Raw genomic sequence first — 20,366 nt, 5'->3', positions numbered from 1 at the left:
GTTTAGGATGAAGGAGAGGAGGAATCTGTTTCTAAAAATCTTTTAGGACTCAATTTCATCACTTGATCATAATCAAAGTTAACTGCAGTCGCCTCAAACTGTCCTAACTCTCATTTTAAGTTAAAGGCTGAACACCCAACTTGGCCTTGTGCGCAAGGGAACAGGAGCAGAACTGGTTCTAGCTGATAACTAGATTAAGTTAATATTCCTCTCACAGCCCCGATCCTTTAAATAGCACTAGTTTATTGTAGACAAATACAGCCAGACATGAAACAGTGTTTCCTTAAAAACAACAAATTCGTAGGAGGACTTTTTTCCTCTTTGCATTCCAGCTTATTTTTTGAGACTGGCCAATGCAAATCTGCCCCAACCTATGTAAATGCATTTTTACAGGAATTAACAGCAACTGTAAATTCACCACAATCCTCCACCCTCTGTGTACTCCGCTTCAAAAGTGTGGAAGAACCAAGAGATTCAGTGACGCTGAATGAGCAAGTACCGCTGTCAGGGTTATCCTGCAAGAACGAATGTGGCTTTTCTATGCAGTGTATACATAGTGTGTGCTTAAAGCAGTGACTGCTCATACATGTGATGTTTCAGCAGAAGCAAGTGCTGCTCTGCCAGCGAACTCTGGCAATGAAGTGGGTTTTTTCATATGCTAAACCTCCCTTTACCTACATCTCTAGGAGGAAACACTGCAGCTAGTCCTATAATGGGAAGTCTCACTGTAACCACGACTGACATGAGAATGCTGTTCTCTTTGAGGGACGATGCCACTGCCTGAATTAAGTCTCCTGAAACTACTTAACAGATCACTCAATTTCAGACAGAGAGATCTGTACTGCAAATTAGCAAATACTGTGCTGGAATGGCTACAAGATCGTGCTACATACCAACAGCCTTTAGTTACATTTAACTGGAAGGTCATGGGACAGTGACATAACATGTAATCATTTTAAATCACATGATTAAAAGCAGTATCCAGAGAATTTTGATCACTTTGAGAGTTTTACAAACATTGGTAAAGAATTGTTTCTCCCACTCACAGTCATATGTCAGTGTAAGCTCCAAAATACTCTAAATAAAGACAGAAGCTAGACAGGAGGAAAGCCAGAACTCATCTGTTAGTGATGCTAGAGAGTACTTCAAATTCATGCTTGCCTCTATTGTTGTAAGTTGGCAGCATCCCCATAAAACACTTCCAGTTCTGTCTTTGAAATGCGTGCTTGTTGGGAAGTTCTACTGTCCAAAGAAGCATAGACATGTGCATATCCCTCCTGCCCATCACCATCACACTACAGGGCAACCTTCCAAAATAACCATGACCATTTCCTACAGAAGATGGACAATACATTGTTCATCAAGATTAAGGATCTAAAAGCTCAAGAATAACAGTGAAATTCACACTGACTGGGGAAAATTGCCTCATTTCATATAAAAATTTTGAATTAATTCTTCAATTTTTTTTGCCAGAACTTTTTAGAAAAAAGGCTCTCATTTTGGCAATGAAAACAAACCTGGATTAAAACTGAAGATGCCTTTTCTGGCTTTACATTTTAGTTTCTTTCTTCCATAATTTGTATGATGAACAAAAATATACATAAATCAGACTTAAACTTGTTAAAGATAAGAAGAGAGAAAAAGATCACAAGACAAAACATGTGGAATATGATAGGTTTGGGGCTCAAAGCCATTTTTTAAAAATCAGGTTAATCTGGCTATTAATACTGTTCTTAGGGAATCGGTCCGAATCCTAATGTTAGGAAAGTTGAGTTTGCAGAATTTTCAGATAAAACTATGTCGAGAAAAGGACTTGCACTGAAGAATTGCACTGAAAAAGGTTACTGTGGAAGACATGCTGCCTCTTAAGGAATCACATACAAAAATAAAAATTTCTCTTCTCTCCAAGGTCACACACCAGTGTTCTCTATATTTAACTGAAAACCCAGTCACCTGCTCTTTTTAGATTTGATGGCAGTAAGGAAGATACAGATATAGAGAAAGTAGAGGTCTAGGAACAGAATTTTATTTGATTCTGGAAAGTATCATGCAACAAATGTCTTTTTTTTTTTTTTTTTTAAAGATCCTTGCCCAGCTTCCAGATGACAAATTAAAATTTACAAGTAAAAGGATGTGTAAGGTTAGCACCATAGGAGGAACAGTCTTCTCTTTACAACTCCATTTGACAGACAGTTATAAAAGAAAACAGAGGAAAAGAAAAAAAAAAAAACAACTAGGTGACCTTGAGTTTTTATTTTCAACATCATAGATACTTAAATCTAAACATCAAGATACCATGACTCTCTAGGCATATCTAAATAATTCACGTTCAGCAAAACTTGCTCTGTACGTTGAGAAATATTTAAGTGTCAAATGGTAACTATCACAAAGTACCAGCTAATATGCAAGGTAAATATTGTAAAGGTCCAGAAAAAGAAATGAAACACCAGAAATCAAAGTGAGGAATTTGTCCCGCTTCCAGTCTTTTGCAGGTATGGCTATCATGACTTGCTGCAAAGCTCAAAAAAATAAAAGGGATGTGTACTGGGTCTGGCTGGGATGGGTCAAATATCCTAACATTATCCTGTAATATCCTAACTTCATGGGCCAAATATCCAGATATACTTAATCTAAACTCTCCCATTTCCTACCTGCAAGCAACTACAGGATTACATCAGACTTCAAATGTTTGTTTTCCTTGCTTTTGTATTCATTTTAAGAATTTGCTCCTTGTGGTTCTTAGTGTAAGGTTTTCAAGATAATAAACAGGTTTAGAAACACTCCAATCTTCACCGAGCAGGAATTCTAATACAGGATTTAAGAGTTTTAAATGCCATGTTATTATGTGCTGTCTTCTTAAGGCAATGGAATAATTCCTCTGAAGTATCCTAATTTTGCATTACAAATCGATACTAAGATTTCCTTCGTAAGCATCTCTAATTACAATACATGTAAAATTATTTAAATTTTATTAAACTATTAACCTGACTCAATTATTAAAAGAAGCGTTCAAACTCAGATCATAAGGAAGAGGCAACTTTTTGTCATAGTTTGGGAAATACATCTTCTGATTATGCCCACATTTCAAGGTTGCGTGCATGGATTTTTAACAGCAACACTAAAGCAACCGGTTAAAACAATTGTTTTGTATTCAAATCATAGCAAAATAATTTACTTCAATCCCAAAGCAAAATGTGGTATATCCCAAACTAGCTGTTTTTTTCAGACCGATAACCATTAGCACTAGAACATCTATTGCAGTAAATGCTGTTTTAACGTGGAGAGCCAATGTTAACATGGAACCGCCCAGAGAAGCCTTCGCAGCTGTGAGCACTACATCACTTTACCACCGGGAGAGTAATGAGACTCTGAACTTTTCTTTATCTTTCCTTTATTTATGCTTGGACTTCCAGCACTGCACATCAGATACCCAGGGTCTTAATCTGTCCTATATCAGACTGCAAAAATACAATGCTTTCTCAACTGTCCTTGCATCAACAAGTCAAACAGTCACATCCAACAAACCCTTCACTTGAGTAGTTACTTCTATCTAAAAATGCATCTCTCCTCTTAAGGATTTCAACTAATGCTTCTGGCTTATAAAAGATTAAGTGCAATGAGTTACACTGAAAGTTTATAATGCAGCTCTTGATTGTATTTTCTGTGCACACATTTACATCAGGCACACAAGTTATATAAAATAGTTTGGAGTACAAAAATATGGTTATAACATAGGAGTACCAAACAGCACAGAATTAGAACAGTTTTATTGCCGTAATACCAATTTATATACAGACCCCCAAATTAAGGATTTTTTAATTCTAAGTATTCTTCCCAAATTGACAACTGTAGTGTACACTCTAAAAAACTGCAAATTAACAACACAAATCTATTTTAACCCCTACATTGCCTATGCAGTCTGCACCAACCTTCTCTCTTGCACACAAAAATGTATTATAAATAATTTCTCACAAAATGTCACGTACGTTTTATTGCACATTGTACATGCCAATATCTAAAAGAAAGGCTCAAACCTTTCGCTTGATAACTAACTGTTTAAATACCTAGCAGTTACTTGTGTTGCGAATACTATTGCATTTTTCAGGCTCTAATCTTAACTGATAATTTAGAAGAAAAAAAAGCAGAACAGAAAATATGCCTCAAACTGTATAGCTTAGAAACAAGCTTTTTTTTAGTCTTACTGATTTCTACTGTATAAAGTCATTAAAAACATCTGACCTAATTAAAAATCCTGTTTCAAAATTTCTGCATTTTTTACTACAAAATTATGCATATAGCTGCTTGTATAATCATATATTCCTTCTGTTTTGCAGAATTAGATGTTCCTGTGCTGTATTGACTAAAACATTGAGTTACATAGGTCCTAGTGTTAACTATAGGAGTTAGTGCGCCAGTCTCCATTCTGCTGGTCTCCCCAGCAGTGGCAAGCGAGGAGCCTGTCAGAACACCAGAACAGGTTGATATAAAAAGACACTGAGCACAAGTGGCCATTAAGCATCAAGGCCATGTATAGTTCCTGTTAAGAGGATCTCTAGACTAAGAAATATGAGTAATTTATCATTAATATGTGGGTTTATGGTATGCTGCACTAAAATATGACCACTAAACAAAGGGAATGATTTGTGTATGACAGATATGTGCCAGCTGGTAAAAATGCCTCACAGGGTAAAAATCTGCATTTTGAGGGTTAAAACTCTGGCATGAACAAAAAGATTAAAAAGTCAATTGATCAAATGTTTTGCCAAGGGTTTCTAAAGCTATTAGCCATCAACAGCTCTAGAAATGCATAAAACCAGCAAAACCAAACAACTAAAATTGCACTATTACAAAGAAACAAGTCCGTGAAAGGGAGGGTCACCAGCTGCAGTTAAGGGACAGCCACTTCAAGAAGCCGATTGTTTTTTCGCTTGCAAGTTGGGATGTTGCCGTTTTTCTGGCTGCCTTGTATGAACTTCACACACACTTTGTCTTGTCTGAACTGGACCAGAAACCTAGGAGAAGGAATAAGATACGTTTTAGCTAAAAGTAGGAAAAAAACCACATGAGGAGGTGAAGTCTTTTCTTGTTGGTTCTGAGCATCACTCCAAAAGATGTCATTTTCAGGTCTGTATTAATAATAAGAGTTAGGGAATAAAAAAAGCGCCATGGGTTATGGTATGGCTTGAGTCTCCTTCAGGTATTATCTCTTAATTATTGCTTTTTGCCTGTAACTGTGGACCTTTTACAATAGTTAGTTTGCTATTCCTTTAGAAAGAAGGCAGCTTAAAACAGAATTTCTAATGTACCTGAAATGCAGCAAAGACTATTTCCAACTGCTTCACCGTCATCCAAAGGGAATTCTCTGTTTTCATGGAAGGAAGCCAAATACTTCTATAGCAACAATCGGGAGTGCTCTTCTTCTGATCTACGCTTTATTTAGTATAGCTGGTATTTTAGCAGCTCTCATATTTCTAATTCTTAGTTAGCCTTTACAGCCCCCTGCTCAGCAATTGGGAAAATTCACTTCCTTCCCAGCAATCTCCAAATTTAGATATTTCCTGCAGTCCAGGATAAATGAATCTGGATTTGACTCTTCACTTTTTATTGGAAAAGAAGTTTCGCTGAATGTGGAGAATTGCTTTAAAAAAAACCCACTAAAACCACCAATAGGCTCCTGTGGAGCCTCAAACTTCTCACTGCTCAGGATAGCAAGATTAAAAGCAATAAACAGGGCAGCACTGCCTTTTGGCTCACATGCAGCGGTTGCTGACCTAAAAAGTCCTTTGTAATACAGCAGATTTTCCCTTTTAGCATCCTTAAAAAGCCCTCCAGCAGAGGCCAAAAACTTCAAAGAATTTGTTCTCCAGCCGGAAACCACAAATCAAGCTGACGGCAGAGCTCAGGGGAGGAAATGGCCTCTGCTGCGCCAAGCTGCCCTTCGGTCCTGCTTTCCTGCTGCACAGCCCAGACGCTCAAAGATTAACTTGTTCGGCGCTCCCAGCCATGCAAGCATCCGGAAAACGTGAGTAGGTCTTGCAGCCATCGCCTCTTGTCACCAACGCTGCATTTTCCTAGACCCATTGTTCCAATATTATATATATAAACGGGAGGTGTCCTACTAGATATACCCCTGGATCAACAGCATTTTTGCTTATATCAGCTCTCTTCCCAAAAAGTAGTGTACAGTAGTCAAAATAAGGCCACATTTTCTCCTCAATCTCTAGTTGCGCCTGTATCTAAACTCTAGCAGGAGGAAGAGAGTACTGCTTCACCATCAACAGAGATGGAACTGCTAAGGACTTAAAATTATTTAGTCTGGATAAACTCAATAGCAATACACACTCGAAAGTTTTTAATTTGCAAGACAAGAAAGAAAACCACATCCCAAAATGTAAGACTCCCAGAAAGCAGACTGTTTTCCAGACCTAAGGCAGGCAGGCAGTCCACACTAGTGCAACGCATGCTGAAACTTTTAGTAGTTTATTCTCTCGTAGCCATCATTAAACTAGAAACTTACTGGGGACAGCCACACTCTTTTAGAGGCTAAAAACTCACACCCTTGAGCAAATTAAATCACATCTGGTAACAGAACAAAGGAAAATGGCAGATGCCATTTTCAAGGAAAAAGCAAAATTAGCCTTTAAATAAACCCTCAAATCTGAACAAACTGTACTCGCCATCATGACTCTAGAATACAAGCAGTGTGGTGCAGCCAGATAAAAGGTTCAAATTTTGCCTGCAGTAGTTTTATTCCACTATTGTTAAAGGGTTCCAAATTTTCTTCTTTATTCAAAATGAATAAACCCACCAAATCAATGCTACTGAAATCAGGGGGTACTTCTCACAACAAACTGAGCGCATAATAATGGTGGAATAAGTGAGGGACTCTGACTTAGCAGGCTTTAGGAGTTCACACACACACAAAGATTTTTATTCCATGGCTATAAACACTGCAAGTGCAGTCCCTACTTAAGGCCAAAACATGAAATTGCACCAGGCAGAAAGAAATACTAATTTGAGATGCAAGCATTTTATCAAAAAAAGCTTTTTAACAACCAAAAAAACCAAAACAACAGCAGGTGGTTCAAACACCATCAGCAGGAATTTTAAGAATACATTTTTCACCTTCACAGAAGAGAAGGTAGCATAGACCTACATTACTAGCACCATCATTATGTGTGTTTAGGGGGAGCTTTTCATTCTGTTTTGGTTATTTTCACTAGAACTTGGCAGCTAGTGTTCAATAAGTATCTCATAGGAATTTGTGAACTTCTCAGTTACACACAAAACTATTCTCTCAAACGTAGTATCTCTTAATTATTTCTACAGCAGCAATTCTGCTTCATAGCCCTATTTGAAACTACTTTAAGAAAAGCATGTTTTCTCTAATGACTTTCAAGGAAATAAGAGCCAAACTGAATACTAGAAATGAGTGCGTACACATTGAAAATTGGATCCTTATTTACAAGTATTCTGTCAAGAGAAAAGAAGTATAAGTTACACAACAGTGTTTTGTTTTTCTAACATTAGATACGTGACTTTTTAGCATGTTGCACTGAAGGAAATGCACTTTTAAGCAAACAAGAAACATACTCATCAGATATCTCAATGTTGAGCTTCTGCTTGGTTTGGCTGAGAGTAGTACGGTAAAGTTTAGTGGCCATTTCAATAAGGTGATCGCTGCTAAGCAGGAAATCTCCTTTACCAGCTGCTCCTGAACCCTGAAACAGAACAGAAAGTAGTTAGGGCTACCAAAACCTAGAATAGGAAAAATATTAAATGCCAGCTAAGCAGGAGATTTTAAAAGGAGTCTTCTCTTCCCAGTGCAATGAACAACAGCCTTTTGTCTTGTAAATTAAACAGGGATGCAGTGCAGTGCATAAGATCAAAATGCAACTCATTCTCAAATCAACTACAAACCTGTTGAGAAAGTTAAAAACCCCTTCTGACCCTAAAGGAGGGTCACCTTCATTTGTCCTACAAAACTGTAGTGTTCTGTATCCCTCTTCTGGCTATACCGCAGCAAGCTTACAGTATTTTCAGAAAGGAACAGAAACCAATTACCAACACCAGTATTGGGATGAAGGTGGTCAGTATCAAAAGACATTATATATGATGTTCTTCAACTCCATTTAAGCCAGAATACAAATGACAGCTTAATGATTTCAGCAGAGCAATGCTGACAGTGCAGTGAAGCAAATATAGCACTGAACTAAGTTCTTCAGAACCAAATTAGCTGTGCCATAATGTGGATTTCTTGGCAGCCCATAAAGAAGAGAGCAATATTCTGCCTGAGTGTCAGGAAGAACTATATGAGCAGCTAAAAAGGAAAACCCTGCCACAAGGTATCTGAACCAGATCAAAGGCCCACATTACAAATGGAAAACTCCAATCCTGAAGAGGCTACAGTGAAATATGAAGTCTGATTTTCATGAGTAAATGATCGTTCATAATGTAGTACCTGTTCTCATCTGGCTTCAGTAGTCTTAAATCAAAGTTTTTGCAGATATGGCAAAGTTCAATAAAATTCTAAACCTACAGGCTAACCACTACTATTTAATGCTACAAGATAATGAATAAACAATTTTTATATCACTGCATGTAAAACAGTCATATTATTGTATTATAAAGTTGTAACCAACCTCCTTGAGGTGCACCGCAAAAAAGCCATCATTTTGGGAGCTCATGGACACTTTGGTAACATCTCCCAGTGGAACCTCTGATTTGATATTCCCAGATTTCTGATCCGCAAGAAGAACGTTATTTTTGGTTAATAAGAAAATCCTGGATGTAGCCTGTGAAAATACAAAAAATGCAAACCATTATCTACACAAAGAGAGAACTGGTCTTTATTGAGCACCTACTAAGACTACAAGCAGTTCATAGAGTTAATAAGCTTGGCCCACATTAGTAAACATGAACACTTGATGTTCAGTAAAAGCTGCAGATCAGTTAAAATCAGGTCAAATTTATTTATGTGTCTAATTATAGACTGAGAAGCTTAGCTCATTTTGGCACATATGCTTACGTATAAACAGTTCCTTTAATTACTAGCTTACAGTTACAAAAATCGGAAACTGAAACTCAGAAACTATGCAAATCAGGATAACCTCATTTCTCATGCTCTGTCAATCCCCAGGAAAAACATTATACCTTTTCAGTGATAGCTAATTCAGGGTTAAGCCTCACTATTTACTGTTATTCACCAAAACTGTGTTGCAGAACAACATAAATCACGTAGGTATTTTCGGTGTTATGTTCTCCTCCCTTTACCTATTGGAATTATTCTTTAGGAGGATAAACTTTCATACTTTCAAATGACAAATATTTTTAAAGCATGATTGTGTGTTCTGAAATTCATCTTAGAAAATAGTAAGAAAGAGAAACAAGAACTTAATCTACATATAGCTTTTTCTCCTGTAAAATTTTGAATAATAAAATCTTAACTATTATAATTAAGAAGTAGCTGTCTTAAGCACATAGAACCATAGCTCATTATTAATTGTTTGTTTGTTTTGTTTTTAAATCTTGACAGCTGTAGCCTATGCAAGTACAAGAAAGATATTGTCTTCATTTAATTAGTTTCTTCTAAACCGGAAAATTAACTTGGCATCAACAACAGGCAACCTAATTTCACTCCTACAAATGCATAAATGACATCTACTACTTCTAATATTTAGACAGATATGGTGAAAACAATTACATTTACTAAGGGAGGAGAATACTTCCTGTTTTAATAAGTATAATTTAAATGCAAAACAAGTTCTGTGTTGGCAGAATAAAAAGTACCTAGCATATTTAACAGCTTTATTCAAATGATACAAGAAACTTGTCTCTTCATTCCAAAAAGCTTTTGATATCAATCAGAAGACAGGCAAAGCTAGCAGAGTATGCCACTCACAATTTTAAAACATAATACTATGTGATAATCAGGAGCTTGAACGACAGTGTGAACCTTGAAAGGTTAAGTTTTCTAACTACTTGAACAAGACCAATATTCTCTACTTATTTTCTTCAACTGGCAAATAGAAGATCTAAGTGTGGTACAGAGACTACATTTAGTTGTGAATCAATACAGTCTGTTACCAGTTGATGAGATGCCATTTTGTTTGGAAAAGTCACTGAAAACTACAAACCCAAACAAGATTTTAGTAATCTTTACGTAAACTTAAAACAGGTGTTTAAAATCACCAATTTACATAAACCCAACATTCCCAATCTTGCCCTTGAAAAAAGGGCATTTTTTAAAGTCCGCAGACTATTACATGACCGAAACGAAGTCTCCCTCTCAGTTTATTTATAACAAAAATGATCTACCCTTCTGGATAAGTAATTCCATTTTATTACCTTCCCATTAGCTCTATTGATCTTATTCACAACTTCTGCAATAATGATCTTTTCATCCACAGCATCTTTAAGTTTTTTATACTTGGGGTTCTTGCTGATTTCCAAGTAAGCCCCTTGGAACGGCTGCCCAACACTGCCCAACAAAAAGACAAGGGAAACACAAGTTAAATATGAATCTCAGGGAAAAAGCAAACCTCCTGAAGCCGTCATGTTCTGCTTCAGGCTTCATGGAGCCAGGAGATGCACCAAATACCTTTTTCAATGACTCTATACTGCCAGAAGCTTCCTCAAGGTTTGATACATTCTCTGCCAGGTAAAGTCATTTGGTGCTTCATTTTTAGTGAAAGAATACTCTGAACAACCCAGAAACCTCTACTCACAATTTCTAACTGTTTTAAAGAACAGCAACGCAAAATAATTTGCTGTTGTCTATCAGAATAACTAGAACAATACATAACTGAGTGTAAACAGGGCTCTTAACATGATGTTTGTTTATGCAGTGTAATTGTCCTCCATCCTGCTGAGAAGCAGAAAACTGCAATGCCCTGCCCTCTGCCCCAAGACTCTTCAGGTTGGTACCACCATTCCCTCAGTGCAGTGGTGTCGGCATTAATCTGTGCCGTGCAGGCATACTACGTCAGCTGAACATAACTTGGGAATTGCTACAGAGTAGTGTGGATATATCTCCCAGTACACTATCCTGGGGGAAAGGAGAAAGGAGGAGGAGGGGTAAGAAACGATATTAGACACAGAATCTTGTTTGCATACATTAACAGCACAGTGATGGTGAATAAAGAGAAATTTATCACCAAAGACAGTAAAAGGATTTTTTTTTTCCTTGTTCTGGAAACATTTTCCAATTAAATGGGCCAAATTGTTATGGATATCAGACACAAGTACATCCTTGCATATACAATAAATTTTGATTTTAAATCACCCAATAACAGCCTCAGTGAAAACAGGAAATAAAACTTCAGTAGGACTGACACCTCTGCTCTTTCGCAGTATTTCAATGACAGACAAGAACTTGCCTTCAAGACCTCCTGTTGTTTGTTAAGTGTGTACCAACTCTTCGTCAAGACTTGTTGTGCTTGCTAATCACCCATCTTTATCCACCTCAGGGTTATACAGTAAGAGCTCCGCTATCAGTTAAGAATTGGTGAATACAGTTGCTGCTTGCTTTGTCTGGAAGCCACTTTAACTAATCGCTTTGATTAAATTATAGTCAAAGTACTAAATGCAAAGCTTTGCCAAGACGAGTGCCCAAGAGGAGCCAATATATTATGTGGAATAGCACTATCTTTGCAATTGCATCTCTGGCACACAGGGAGATGGGAGAGAAAAGGAAGGGTACTGGTATTTTAGTACTCACGAGACGTCCCTCTCTGTTCTTAAATAATTGTATTATACACAGAAAATTAGCCACATCCTATGACTCATTCTCATACTAACTAATCAGAAACTTTATACTGTAATTTCCTCCACCCCTAGGTCAATAAAAAAACCCAGCAGGAGCTAATCAGCTCTGAATACAAGACAAAAAGAGATGGAAATGTTTCTAAATGAGTGCAGGGTGGGGAAACCATTCTAACTTTCTACCATGTTGGAGCTTTGATTTTTTTTGGTTTTATTAATCAGTATTACGAAACCATAGTCACCAAAACAGTAGATACCCTGTGGACTTTGTCCCTAATTAAACAATGACGACTTACAAGCTAAAACTGAAATGAATCAACAGTTACCCTCTATCACATATACCACTTAAGAATAAAAGTAACTTAGATATACATTTTGCTGTATACAATTTCATTGTTCAGTCTTGGTGTAAAAAGTACCAAACCAAGGATATAAATAAAAATCCTTCCTTCCCAAGGAGCTCTACGCTGATCAGATGTAAACTGACTTAAAGCAAAAAAACCTGCTTGCTCCTAGAAAAGTCCAAAGGAAGCATCTTTCTCTTTTCCCAGCAGCATAAAAAGACATCCCAAAGCAAATAAGGAACAAACCACAAGCTAACATATACAGCCATTAAATAAGTGACCTACTGAAGGGAAGAAAGAGAAACATATACTGAGCCCATTCCAGGAAAAAAGGAAATGTCTTAATAAAAAATGACATAAACCAAACCCAATAACACACACAAACAATCAGGCAGAGCTTGCCCATGCATGGAACTGCTCTCATCAACTCTTGCAGATTCCTGTTCCTCCCTCTACTGAACCTTGCTTCTCACTTTACAGTGCCTTGCTCCTGCTCAGCGAAAACTATGACTTTTAAAAGAAAACTCTCCTGAGATGGACAAGACCTTTGTTTTCAAGAATAACACAATTTCTAAGCTCATATTCAGATAAAAAGTTCAATTCAACTTCTTTCAAGGACATCAGATCTCTATTTTGTCCATTTTATTGCATGAAAAAAAAAAAGTGCATTCCTTAGGTAAAATTAGATACTATTGCACTTTCTTGAGTCATGTTAGCTCTGCAAATAGCAATGACAAGAATTTATCAGTTTTTAAGAACTCAATAATCTGAGAGACCAGAAAACTTATTTGCAGAGATTTCACATTTTTAAAAAGTCTCCAATTAAAAAAAAATTTAAAAAAATCTAAAATGGAATTGAACTTCTAAGTTGTTTTTTTTTTTCTTAAGTACCCCTTCAAAAAGACGTATACCAATGTATCTAACTCTTAAATTACCTAGTCTTCACGTTAGAGCATTACGCTGAACGTACTAAGTTTGAACATAGGAGAGCTCCCTGGCATGCCTCGTCTGGGAGTGACATTGTCACTGACAGCCTTTCAGTTCACTCTACGTCTGTTGGTTGCAGGAACCAGCGTGACGGAAACTAGGGTAAAGGGTGAGAGTTATTCCCTTCTACAAGTTCTCCAAACTTTTACGATGTGAACAGGTCATGGGTGGTTAGAACAACAAAACATCATGGCTTCTGGGCAGAAGTGCTCAGTATCACAGGACTAGTGGCTGCAACAACATCTAAGTTAGAAGCGAACTGAGGTCAATTTTCAGGATTGTAAAGTAAAATGATGGAGGGACATTGTCATACAAGGAAAATGCACTTTAGATAAAAAGATGAAGATAAAAAGCAAAATCTTGCTTAGTTTCCTAAATCTATGTAAGGATACTGAATTTATTGTACACTAAAAGCAACAGAATAAGTCATTACCTGGCTGGATATAAAGCCTTCTTGTCCTTGAAAAGTTCACTTGCTTCCAGTTTTTCTTCATATATAAGCTTCTGCTGATCTGTGAACTGGTCTCTGTACTTTTTACACTACAAAACATGATAGATTAAACAAACAAAAAAAATTCTCCTTCCAAATCTGATTTGAAGCAGCAGCAACACAGACTAATGTTTGCTTATTGCTCAAGATGCACATTCTTCGTATACTTCTGAAGTGACTCAGCTCTATCCTACATGCCGCTGTGGCACAGTAACAAACAGCAGAGGTGTTTTTCTCCTCATCCATTCTAGATACTTCTGAATTACACCAAAACCAATATCTAAAACATCTCATTTAAGCATGTTGCATTTGAACATAGGCTAAATCTATCAGATACCAGTCACTGGAAGACTGCTAAAAAGGTTCACAGAAACATATGTATAGTTCCACGGTTGTGGAAGTTTACGTAAGCAGAGAGAAACAACAAAACACAGCTGAGAGGATGAATTTTGCAGGCTCAGAAAGAAAAACTGTTCCTTGACAAGTCACAGAAAACATAGCCCACAAGATCAGTAAAATGTCTCATCAGCACTTAGACAGATTCTCGCTGTTCTCTCCATCCAGAGATCCAAAACAAATTTCAGCTAACCACAGTTCATGAGTAAAAAATTCCACCCGGTACTTCCAATGTTGGTCTAAGAGCTAGTCCCAGTCCTGGCCATGGACACAAGTATTATAAGCTAACAATTAACAGGCAACAGGCATACTGCTTTAGTATTAAGTTAAAAGCTGATGGCAGGAAGCAATCCTCTCTCCCTAGCTCCAGAAAGGAGTAGGCAGGATAGTTATACCCCTTGCAGGCCAAAGACAATGATCAAAAGACATACTTCTTCCAAAGAAATAAAATCATCCCAGCTGGAACAGGAAGAAATACATCCTAAAAATAGGCTCTTCCTGAACACTACTGAAAATCATGCGATGAAGTTCTGTACAGACTGGACCAGAATATGTCCTACCCTCCACAAATGGAAAATCCTCTTCAATTCCTTGTGAGTTGAATCCAAGAATAGGTAAGGTCTTGCTGGCCAGTTTTTATCTATTGGTGATAAAGAAGGCATCTTATTCTTCATTTCCAGGAAGTATTTTTGCATCTGTGATAAAATTGAAGCAAGATGTTTTATTAATGTTCCCATACCGGAGTTATTGAAATAAGCAAGGAAAAGCAGATGCTCTATGATTAAAAGCACAGTTACCATACCGCAACTCTCAGTTTTAATAAACCTGAATATGGATTTTAAAAGCCAAGTACAGAGGGAAATGCAGATTTAGGTATCACACAAGTGTGGCAAATACTTAATTAGAGCCATTCTCACACCTCCAAAACACTATTACTATCCTTTCTTTACCACATCAGAATATTTAAGTTGTCAATTTTCCGTATGCTTAGTGTGGATATTTCCTTACAAAGACTATCAGGGCCATAATACAGCTGTTACTTTTGCTAGAAAACAAAAATTTAAAACACAGAAAATGTACATGTGCTTTGTACGGATATATACATACAAGTCTCTGAAGGGTAAATTCATAAATTTTTCTTCCAGCATTGGCTCTGAAGAATTTCCTGTACTCTCTACGGACCTGAAAAGTTAAACAAACCCTCAAAGTGAATACAAAGAATGAATTTGTTTCCACAGGTACTCTTTTATAAAGCTCTATGACAGAAAATATGAAAAAAGCATACTAACATGCAAAGTGTTCCCTGAAATAGGAACATGAACTGGGTACATTTAAAATAAATGAACCAGACTGTGGACCAAGCAGTCAGAAAGTTACCTCAGATGACCTGAGTACAGTCATTTGCAAAATCAACACATACTTTTAAATACTCTCCTCTGAAAAGGCAAGATACTCAAATATTGTTGAATTCACAACATGAATCCATTTTCATAGGCTTTTGCAAAAAATTGGACTGGAAAAAGTAAGGTATCATCAGTAACGCATATTTTATTGTGTCTGAAGCAACACTGAACTGATATTAGACAGTTAACTGATGAACTGTTTCTGATTCTTCCCCTTTAAGATTCCGAATACACAGAGTTTACTATAATAAAAAAGTGATTTTTTTTTTTCCGAGCAGACTTATACATATCTTTTCACACAAGCAGTCTTCATTTCAAAAGGAAAATAAGTTTTTGGTGTTTGATAAGAGCAGAGAATCAACACAAAGGTTCTTAATGTCAGCAAGCTTGAGATTTGCTTCTAAAATTTATATTTAAAAAAAAAAAAATCAAAAAAAGTAATCAAGAACCATTTTTGCAGGTGATACTAATTTTTTATATGTGCTTGTAAATGCAAGTTTCAGAGTACTTGTTTTGCCCTTGATATTTCTCTCCGTGCTAATTAGCATAGTACCTAAACTCCCCCCCTCAGAAAACCCAATCTGAGAGAGAGCACAACTGGTCTGCAGTTGTATGGAAGCCCAGGCTCACGTCAAGTTAGCTGAAACATCCCTCAACTTTTTTCAAACTTTGGCACAGCCTGCAACACACCTGTTAAAAGTTTTGAGCAAAAACCAGGGAAAACATCGTGGCTTTGCATAATTTACCCCAGAGCAAATTTACTGGTTTTAGCTAACTCATTATGTGTTGCTGAGTTCACTGTAACCAGAAAATACAGGGAAACACATAGAGGAAAAACCCACATCAGCTTACAAGAAAAAGTTTGTTTGGCTTATCCTGGCACATCTTCTGCCCCATACTGAGCGTTGTGCATGTTGTGCATTTTAAGATAAACCAGCATTTTGAAAGCAAGAATCTGTCACCATTCTGGGATTAAAAAACCCCCACAGATAAATGGGCATTCAGCCGCCTTCATTCTATGCAAATATAGCACATAATTTTTTCCTCCTCACTTTGTAAGAAAAATTATTAGAGTTCTTATTCACTGATTTTCTGTAAGGTTTAGTGCTCTATATTAGTGTACATCCTTTATTTATTATTCAGGGATGGAAATTAACACACTCAAAGCCACTCCAACCACAATCATCCCAAATCTCACCACATTCTCAGAGACTCTCTTTAATAATGTTGCTTTGTGTTATTCTTTGTGAGCTGCAAGGTGTGCAAATTAATCTGGAACAAAGGGACTAATATACACCCACACATCCTATTGGCGCTGCAGGGAAGCTGCAAAGCAAGCACTGAGAAATGCAAGCTGTTCCAGAAAAGCCTAAATCTGGGAAGTACCGCAAATGCTATTAAAATCTACTTATCATACAATCAAAAAAAAAAAAAAGAAAAAAGACAGACTCAAGAATTAATGATTTAACCTTGATCACTTTTATCAACTTTAAATCTTCACCTCCATATGCCATGGGTGAAAATACTTTGCCATCAGACAAATGAGGATTGCCTGTGGTAACAGTGATATATTGGAATCACAGACTATGTTCTTATTCAGAAAAATCTGCATATTTCAGGTGAGATGGAAGTGCCACTTACACTATTTAAAAAATACATTGAAAAACCACACCACAGACAGGCAGAAACATATTCCTGCTGTAATGTGCCTTAAAGGTTTTGGATTCATCAGTTTTCATTTAAATGCCACTGTTTGATATAAAACAGCCTCTGAGATCTCAGGAGGGACATATTCTTGGTTTAAAATCATAAAAACAGACCCACTTTGGCAGTAGTACGTAAAGTGTGATTCTGATCTGCAGTACGACTTCTTAAAATGGCTCCTTTGTATTTCCAGCTCTGGTTTCCATGTATGTATTGTAACAGATTTTTTTTTATATACATAATATACATTAATTATATATAATTATATGTTTTGTAACTATTTTTCCCCACTTCATTGTTAGAATAAGTATGAGAATAAGAAAGCTGGGCTTTACTCTGCATTATCAAGCAAATCGTTCCCTTTTATACTTCTGTAGTCTACAATATGCCCTATCAACAAAAGTGACACCCAGCCAAACAAAACTGATTCAGATTTCTGCACTTCTTCAGGACTGTATCTGTAAAACTGTTTGAAAACTGTGTTATGTAAATCATTTGGGTACAGATCTGAAACATCTCAAGATGCCATTTTCATAGTCTATTTACAGAGCAGAACTACATTTTTCCAGATTACAAATGTGTTTTCTTTTGCCAACCAGTCCTTGAAAGCAAGGGACGGAAAACAAGACTCTTGTACATCTCAGTTTTTCTGGGAATTCATGGCTGCCACCAGCCATAGGTAACTGTATGCAGTGCCGTGCCCTAAAAAGGCTTGATGGAAGCAACAGGACATTATCATTAGCTTTACGCCGTGCCCTCGACACTGGGGGCGAGGGTCTAACGCGAGCAGCAGAGTCAAACAGCTCCACCCGACTTCCCATTCAAACAAGCAGAGGTCACAATAAGAAAATACATCCTTGTAATCTTTCTGGATAGGATTTTTGCCAACGTAGGTCAGGTTTTTAAGTCAACAGCTGTAATAGAGTCCCTTTAATCTGACATTTGTCTTTCACTTGAAAACTGAAATTCCTGATATGACAAAAACACCTCATGCCTAAATATTGCTGTAAATGAGGCATTTTCAGCTTATGAATTTTTCAGTAAAGTCCATGACAAAATTAAGCAACGTAATTCTGTGTAAAAATCACCCCTACCAGTGAGCCCACATAACTGCTTGTTTATTAACTGTTAGTAAGATAGTAAGATAAAGCCCACGCTTTACTGAGTTCATGTTGACAGATGGGAGTGTTTGAGAAAGTACCTTCAGTCCAAGCCAGTAAGCCCAAATGACTGCAACAGCATGCTTACGCCTAGCCTCCTCCTTCAAGCGTTTCAATTCCCTTCGAGCCTAAAAGGTTTAGATAGTGAACAAAAGAGACAGCCCGATGCAGACAGCACAACGACCAGGAAAAGGCTTCTCCCAAATAGAACAGCCAACTTACAATCAAGATACAGAAAGATGGAAGAACAGTGTTTAACCTTTAAAACCCAACGTGTCAGCGTGAATTGGTATGAAGCAACACAGGAGGTCAAAAAAGCCTCCACTGCTGCTTAAGTGGCATGTACAGATAAGAATTTTGTCAGCCCCCTTATTCACTATCAGTGTTTCCACCTTCTCTTCAGTGCACACCTCGCAATCTGTAGTAAGTATCTTGTAACTTGATTCTAATGGAGAACTTTGCCTGCAGTTGCATCATCAAAATGACATGTATAAAAATCAAGACTTACTAAAATCTCACTATCTACTTCTTTCACTGGCAACTGCCTGGGCCGAACAGAATCAACTCTGAAACTATGTATGTAATGATGAATTACCGACACTGTATTGAGGGCTTTTATTCTGGAGATTATTTTTTATTTTGATCTTTATGTACTTAAAAAAAAATTCTCCAGCCTGGTATTATGTCTGTTTTTATGGAATGAGGGGGTAAACCCCCCCAAACCTAGTGCCTTCCTCATGTACAAAGAGATCAGCACCTACCTACATTTCATCAGTCATTCCCATTTTAGGAAAGCAATTTGCAAAGTATTCTAAACACAAAGGCATGTGTGGGCAACTTAACAGAATCACACATTTTTGGAGATACCAATACATTTGTTATTCAGTTATCTGATGATAAAAGTCAAGTAAAACGAAGAGTTCCAGTATTATAGGATCAGTCACAGCAGCTCTACCCACATATATGCGGTTGTCAAGTTATATGTTGTCAGACAGACTTGTGCAACAGCAGTTCCAGCTTGTGCCAGTTACACTTTTCTGATGTAGCTAGAAAGGTTAATTTCTATTAGATGTAGGCTCTCAAAGAATATGTTTTCAGTCATCCGCTTGGAGCAAAAGCTCCTACTATACAGCACTGTAAAAACAAGGACTCTGCAAAGCTAAGTATTTGTCTGTCTTGTGAAAGGGAAGGAAACTGAGTACTTTAGTTCCATAGTTTTGGGTTGTTTTTTTTTTTTTGGTATAGCAAGCACTCTCTGATGATAACTTTCAGAAACTTTTGTTTTAAACATTCCCCTGGGAAAAGATAAAACAACACACCAATGACAAGTTTTATCTCTTATCAGATACTGTAATTCCTTTTTTTAATCTTCATTCAGTTTAGATTATTATCTTTAGATATATATATTTTTATATTTAAATTATTTATATTTAAGGAATAAGGAGGCAGTTTTTAATGAAATTTCTTCCCATGAGTTAATTGATAAAAAGAACTACTAAAACATGTTTAAAATTAACCAAATCTACTATAATATTTAAATGAGGAGCTCTAACACAGTTAACACTACTGCATCCACTTTCTGGACATGTCCTTTTTAATTCTAAAGAACATCTGAAACCTAGGAAAGTAAATATCACTTCTGCAGTACTGAGCAATTTTTTTGGTGAAAGGAACTCTGGTTAAAAATAAAATAAATTATCAATGTATTGCATTTAAACAAATGTAGAGGAAACAGTGCATCTGTCAAATTACATAGCTACCTAACTATCAAGCTAGAACTGAAAAGTTCCAAAGTCTCTCTAGTATGACGGAAATTCTGTACATATTTGTTCGGATTCCCAGGGCTGCCATTTCATTAGAAATCTAATAGATTTATATCAGAATAACAAAGGTCAAACTCAGCATTATACTCCAGATGTAATTTGAGCACATTTCTCCCATCTAGTTGGCAAGGTGTTCTGACAACAACCTCCCCCCCGCCCCAAATAATAACTGGAAAATGTTTTAAACTTAATATATTTACTGAATATGGTTTTCAACTAAATTACAAATTTATTAATTGAAACCAGTACATTTTTGGCCTCTAGCGAACAGCATTTCAAATGTTCACATAACCCAC

At 36.8% G+C, this 20,366-nt stretch overlaps 1 protein-coding gene across 3 annotated transcripts in view; it reads right to left on the bottom strand.

Moving 5' to 3' along the window:
* Window positions 1-2,238: 2,238 nt before the first annotated feature.
* MYO1B (myosin IB) overlaps window positions 2,239-20,366 on the bottom strand; it is a 113,324-nt gene continuing 95,196 nt past the window's right edge. For 2 of the 3 annotated variants that reach the window (XM_075028017.1, XM_075028018.1), the window contains 8 exons: window positions 18,289-18,375; window positions 15,088-15,162; window positions 14,541-14,675; window positions 13,528-13,634; window positions 10,348-10,480; window positions 8,643-8,795; window positions 7,594-7,721; window positions 2,239-5,012 (listed from right to left, as the gene is read on the bottom strand). In XM_075028017.1, the coding sequence (XP_074884118.1) occupies window positions 4,889-5,012; window positions 7,594-7,721; window positions 8,643-8,795; window positions 10,348-10,480; window positions 13,528-13,634; window positions 14,541-14,675; window positions 15,088-15,162; window positions 18,289-18,375 (942 nt within the window). In that variant the 3' untranslated portion in view covers window positions 2,239-4,888. The remainder of the gene's footprint in view (window positions 5,013-7,593; window positions 7,722-8,642; window positions 8,796-10,347; window positions 10,481-13,527; window positions 13,635-14,540; window positions 14,676-15,087; window positions 15,163-18,288; window positions 18,376-20,366) is intronic. The other variant, XM_075028019.1, reaches the window with a different exon arrangement.

Source organism: Buteo buteo, chromosome 5 (genome assembly GCF_964188355.1).
Source record: "Buteo buteo chromosome 5, bButBut1.hap1.1, whole genome shotgun sequence".
Lineage (NCBI taxonomy): Eukaryota > Metazoa > Chordata > Aves > Accipitriformes > Accipitridae > Buteo > Buteo buteo.
Note: the sequence above shows the minus strand (reverse complement) of the source record. Positions and strands in the feature narration are given on the sequence as shown.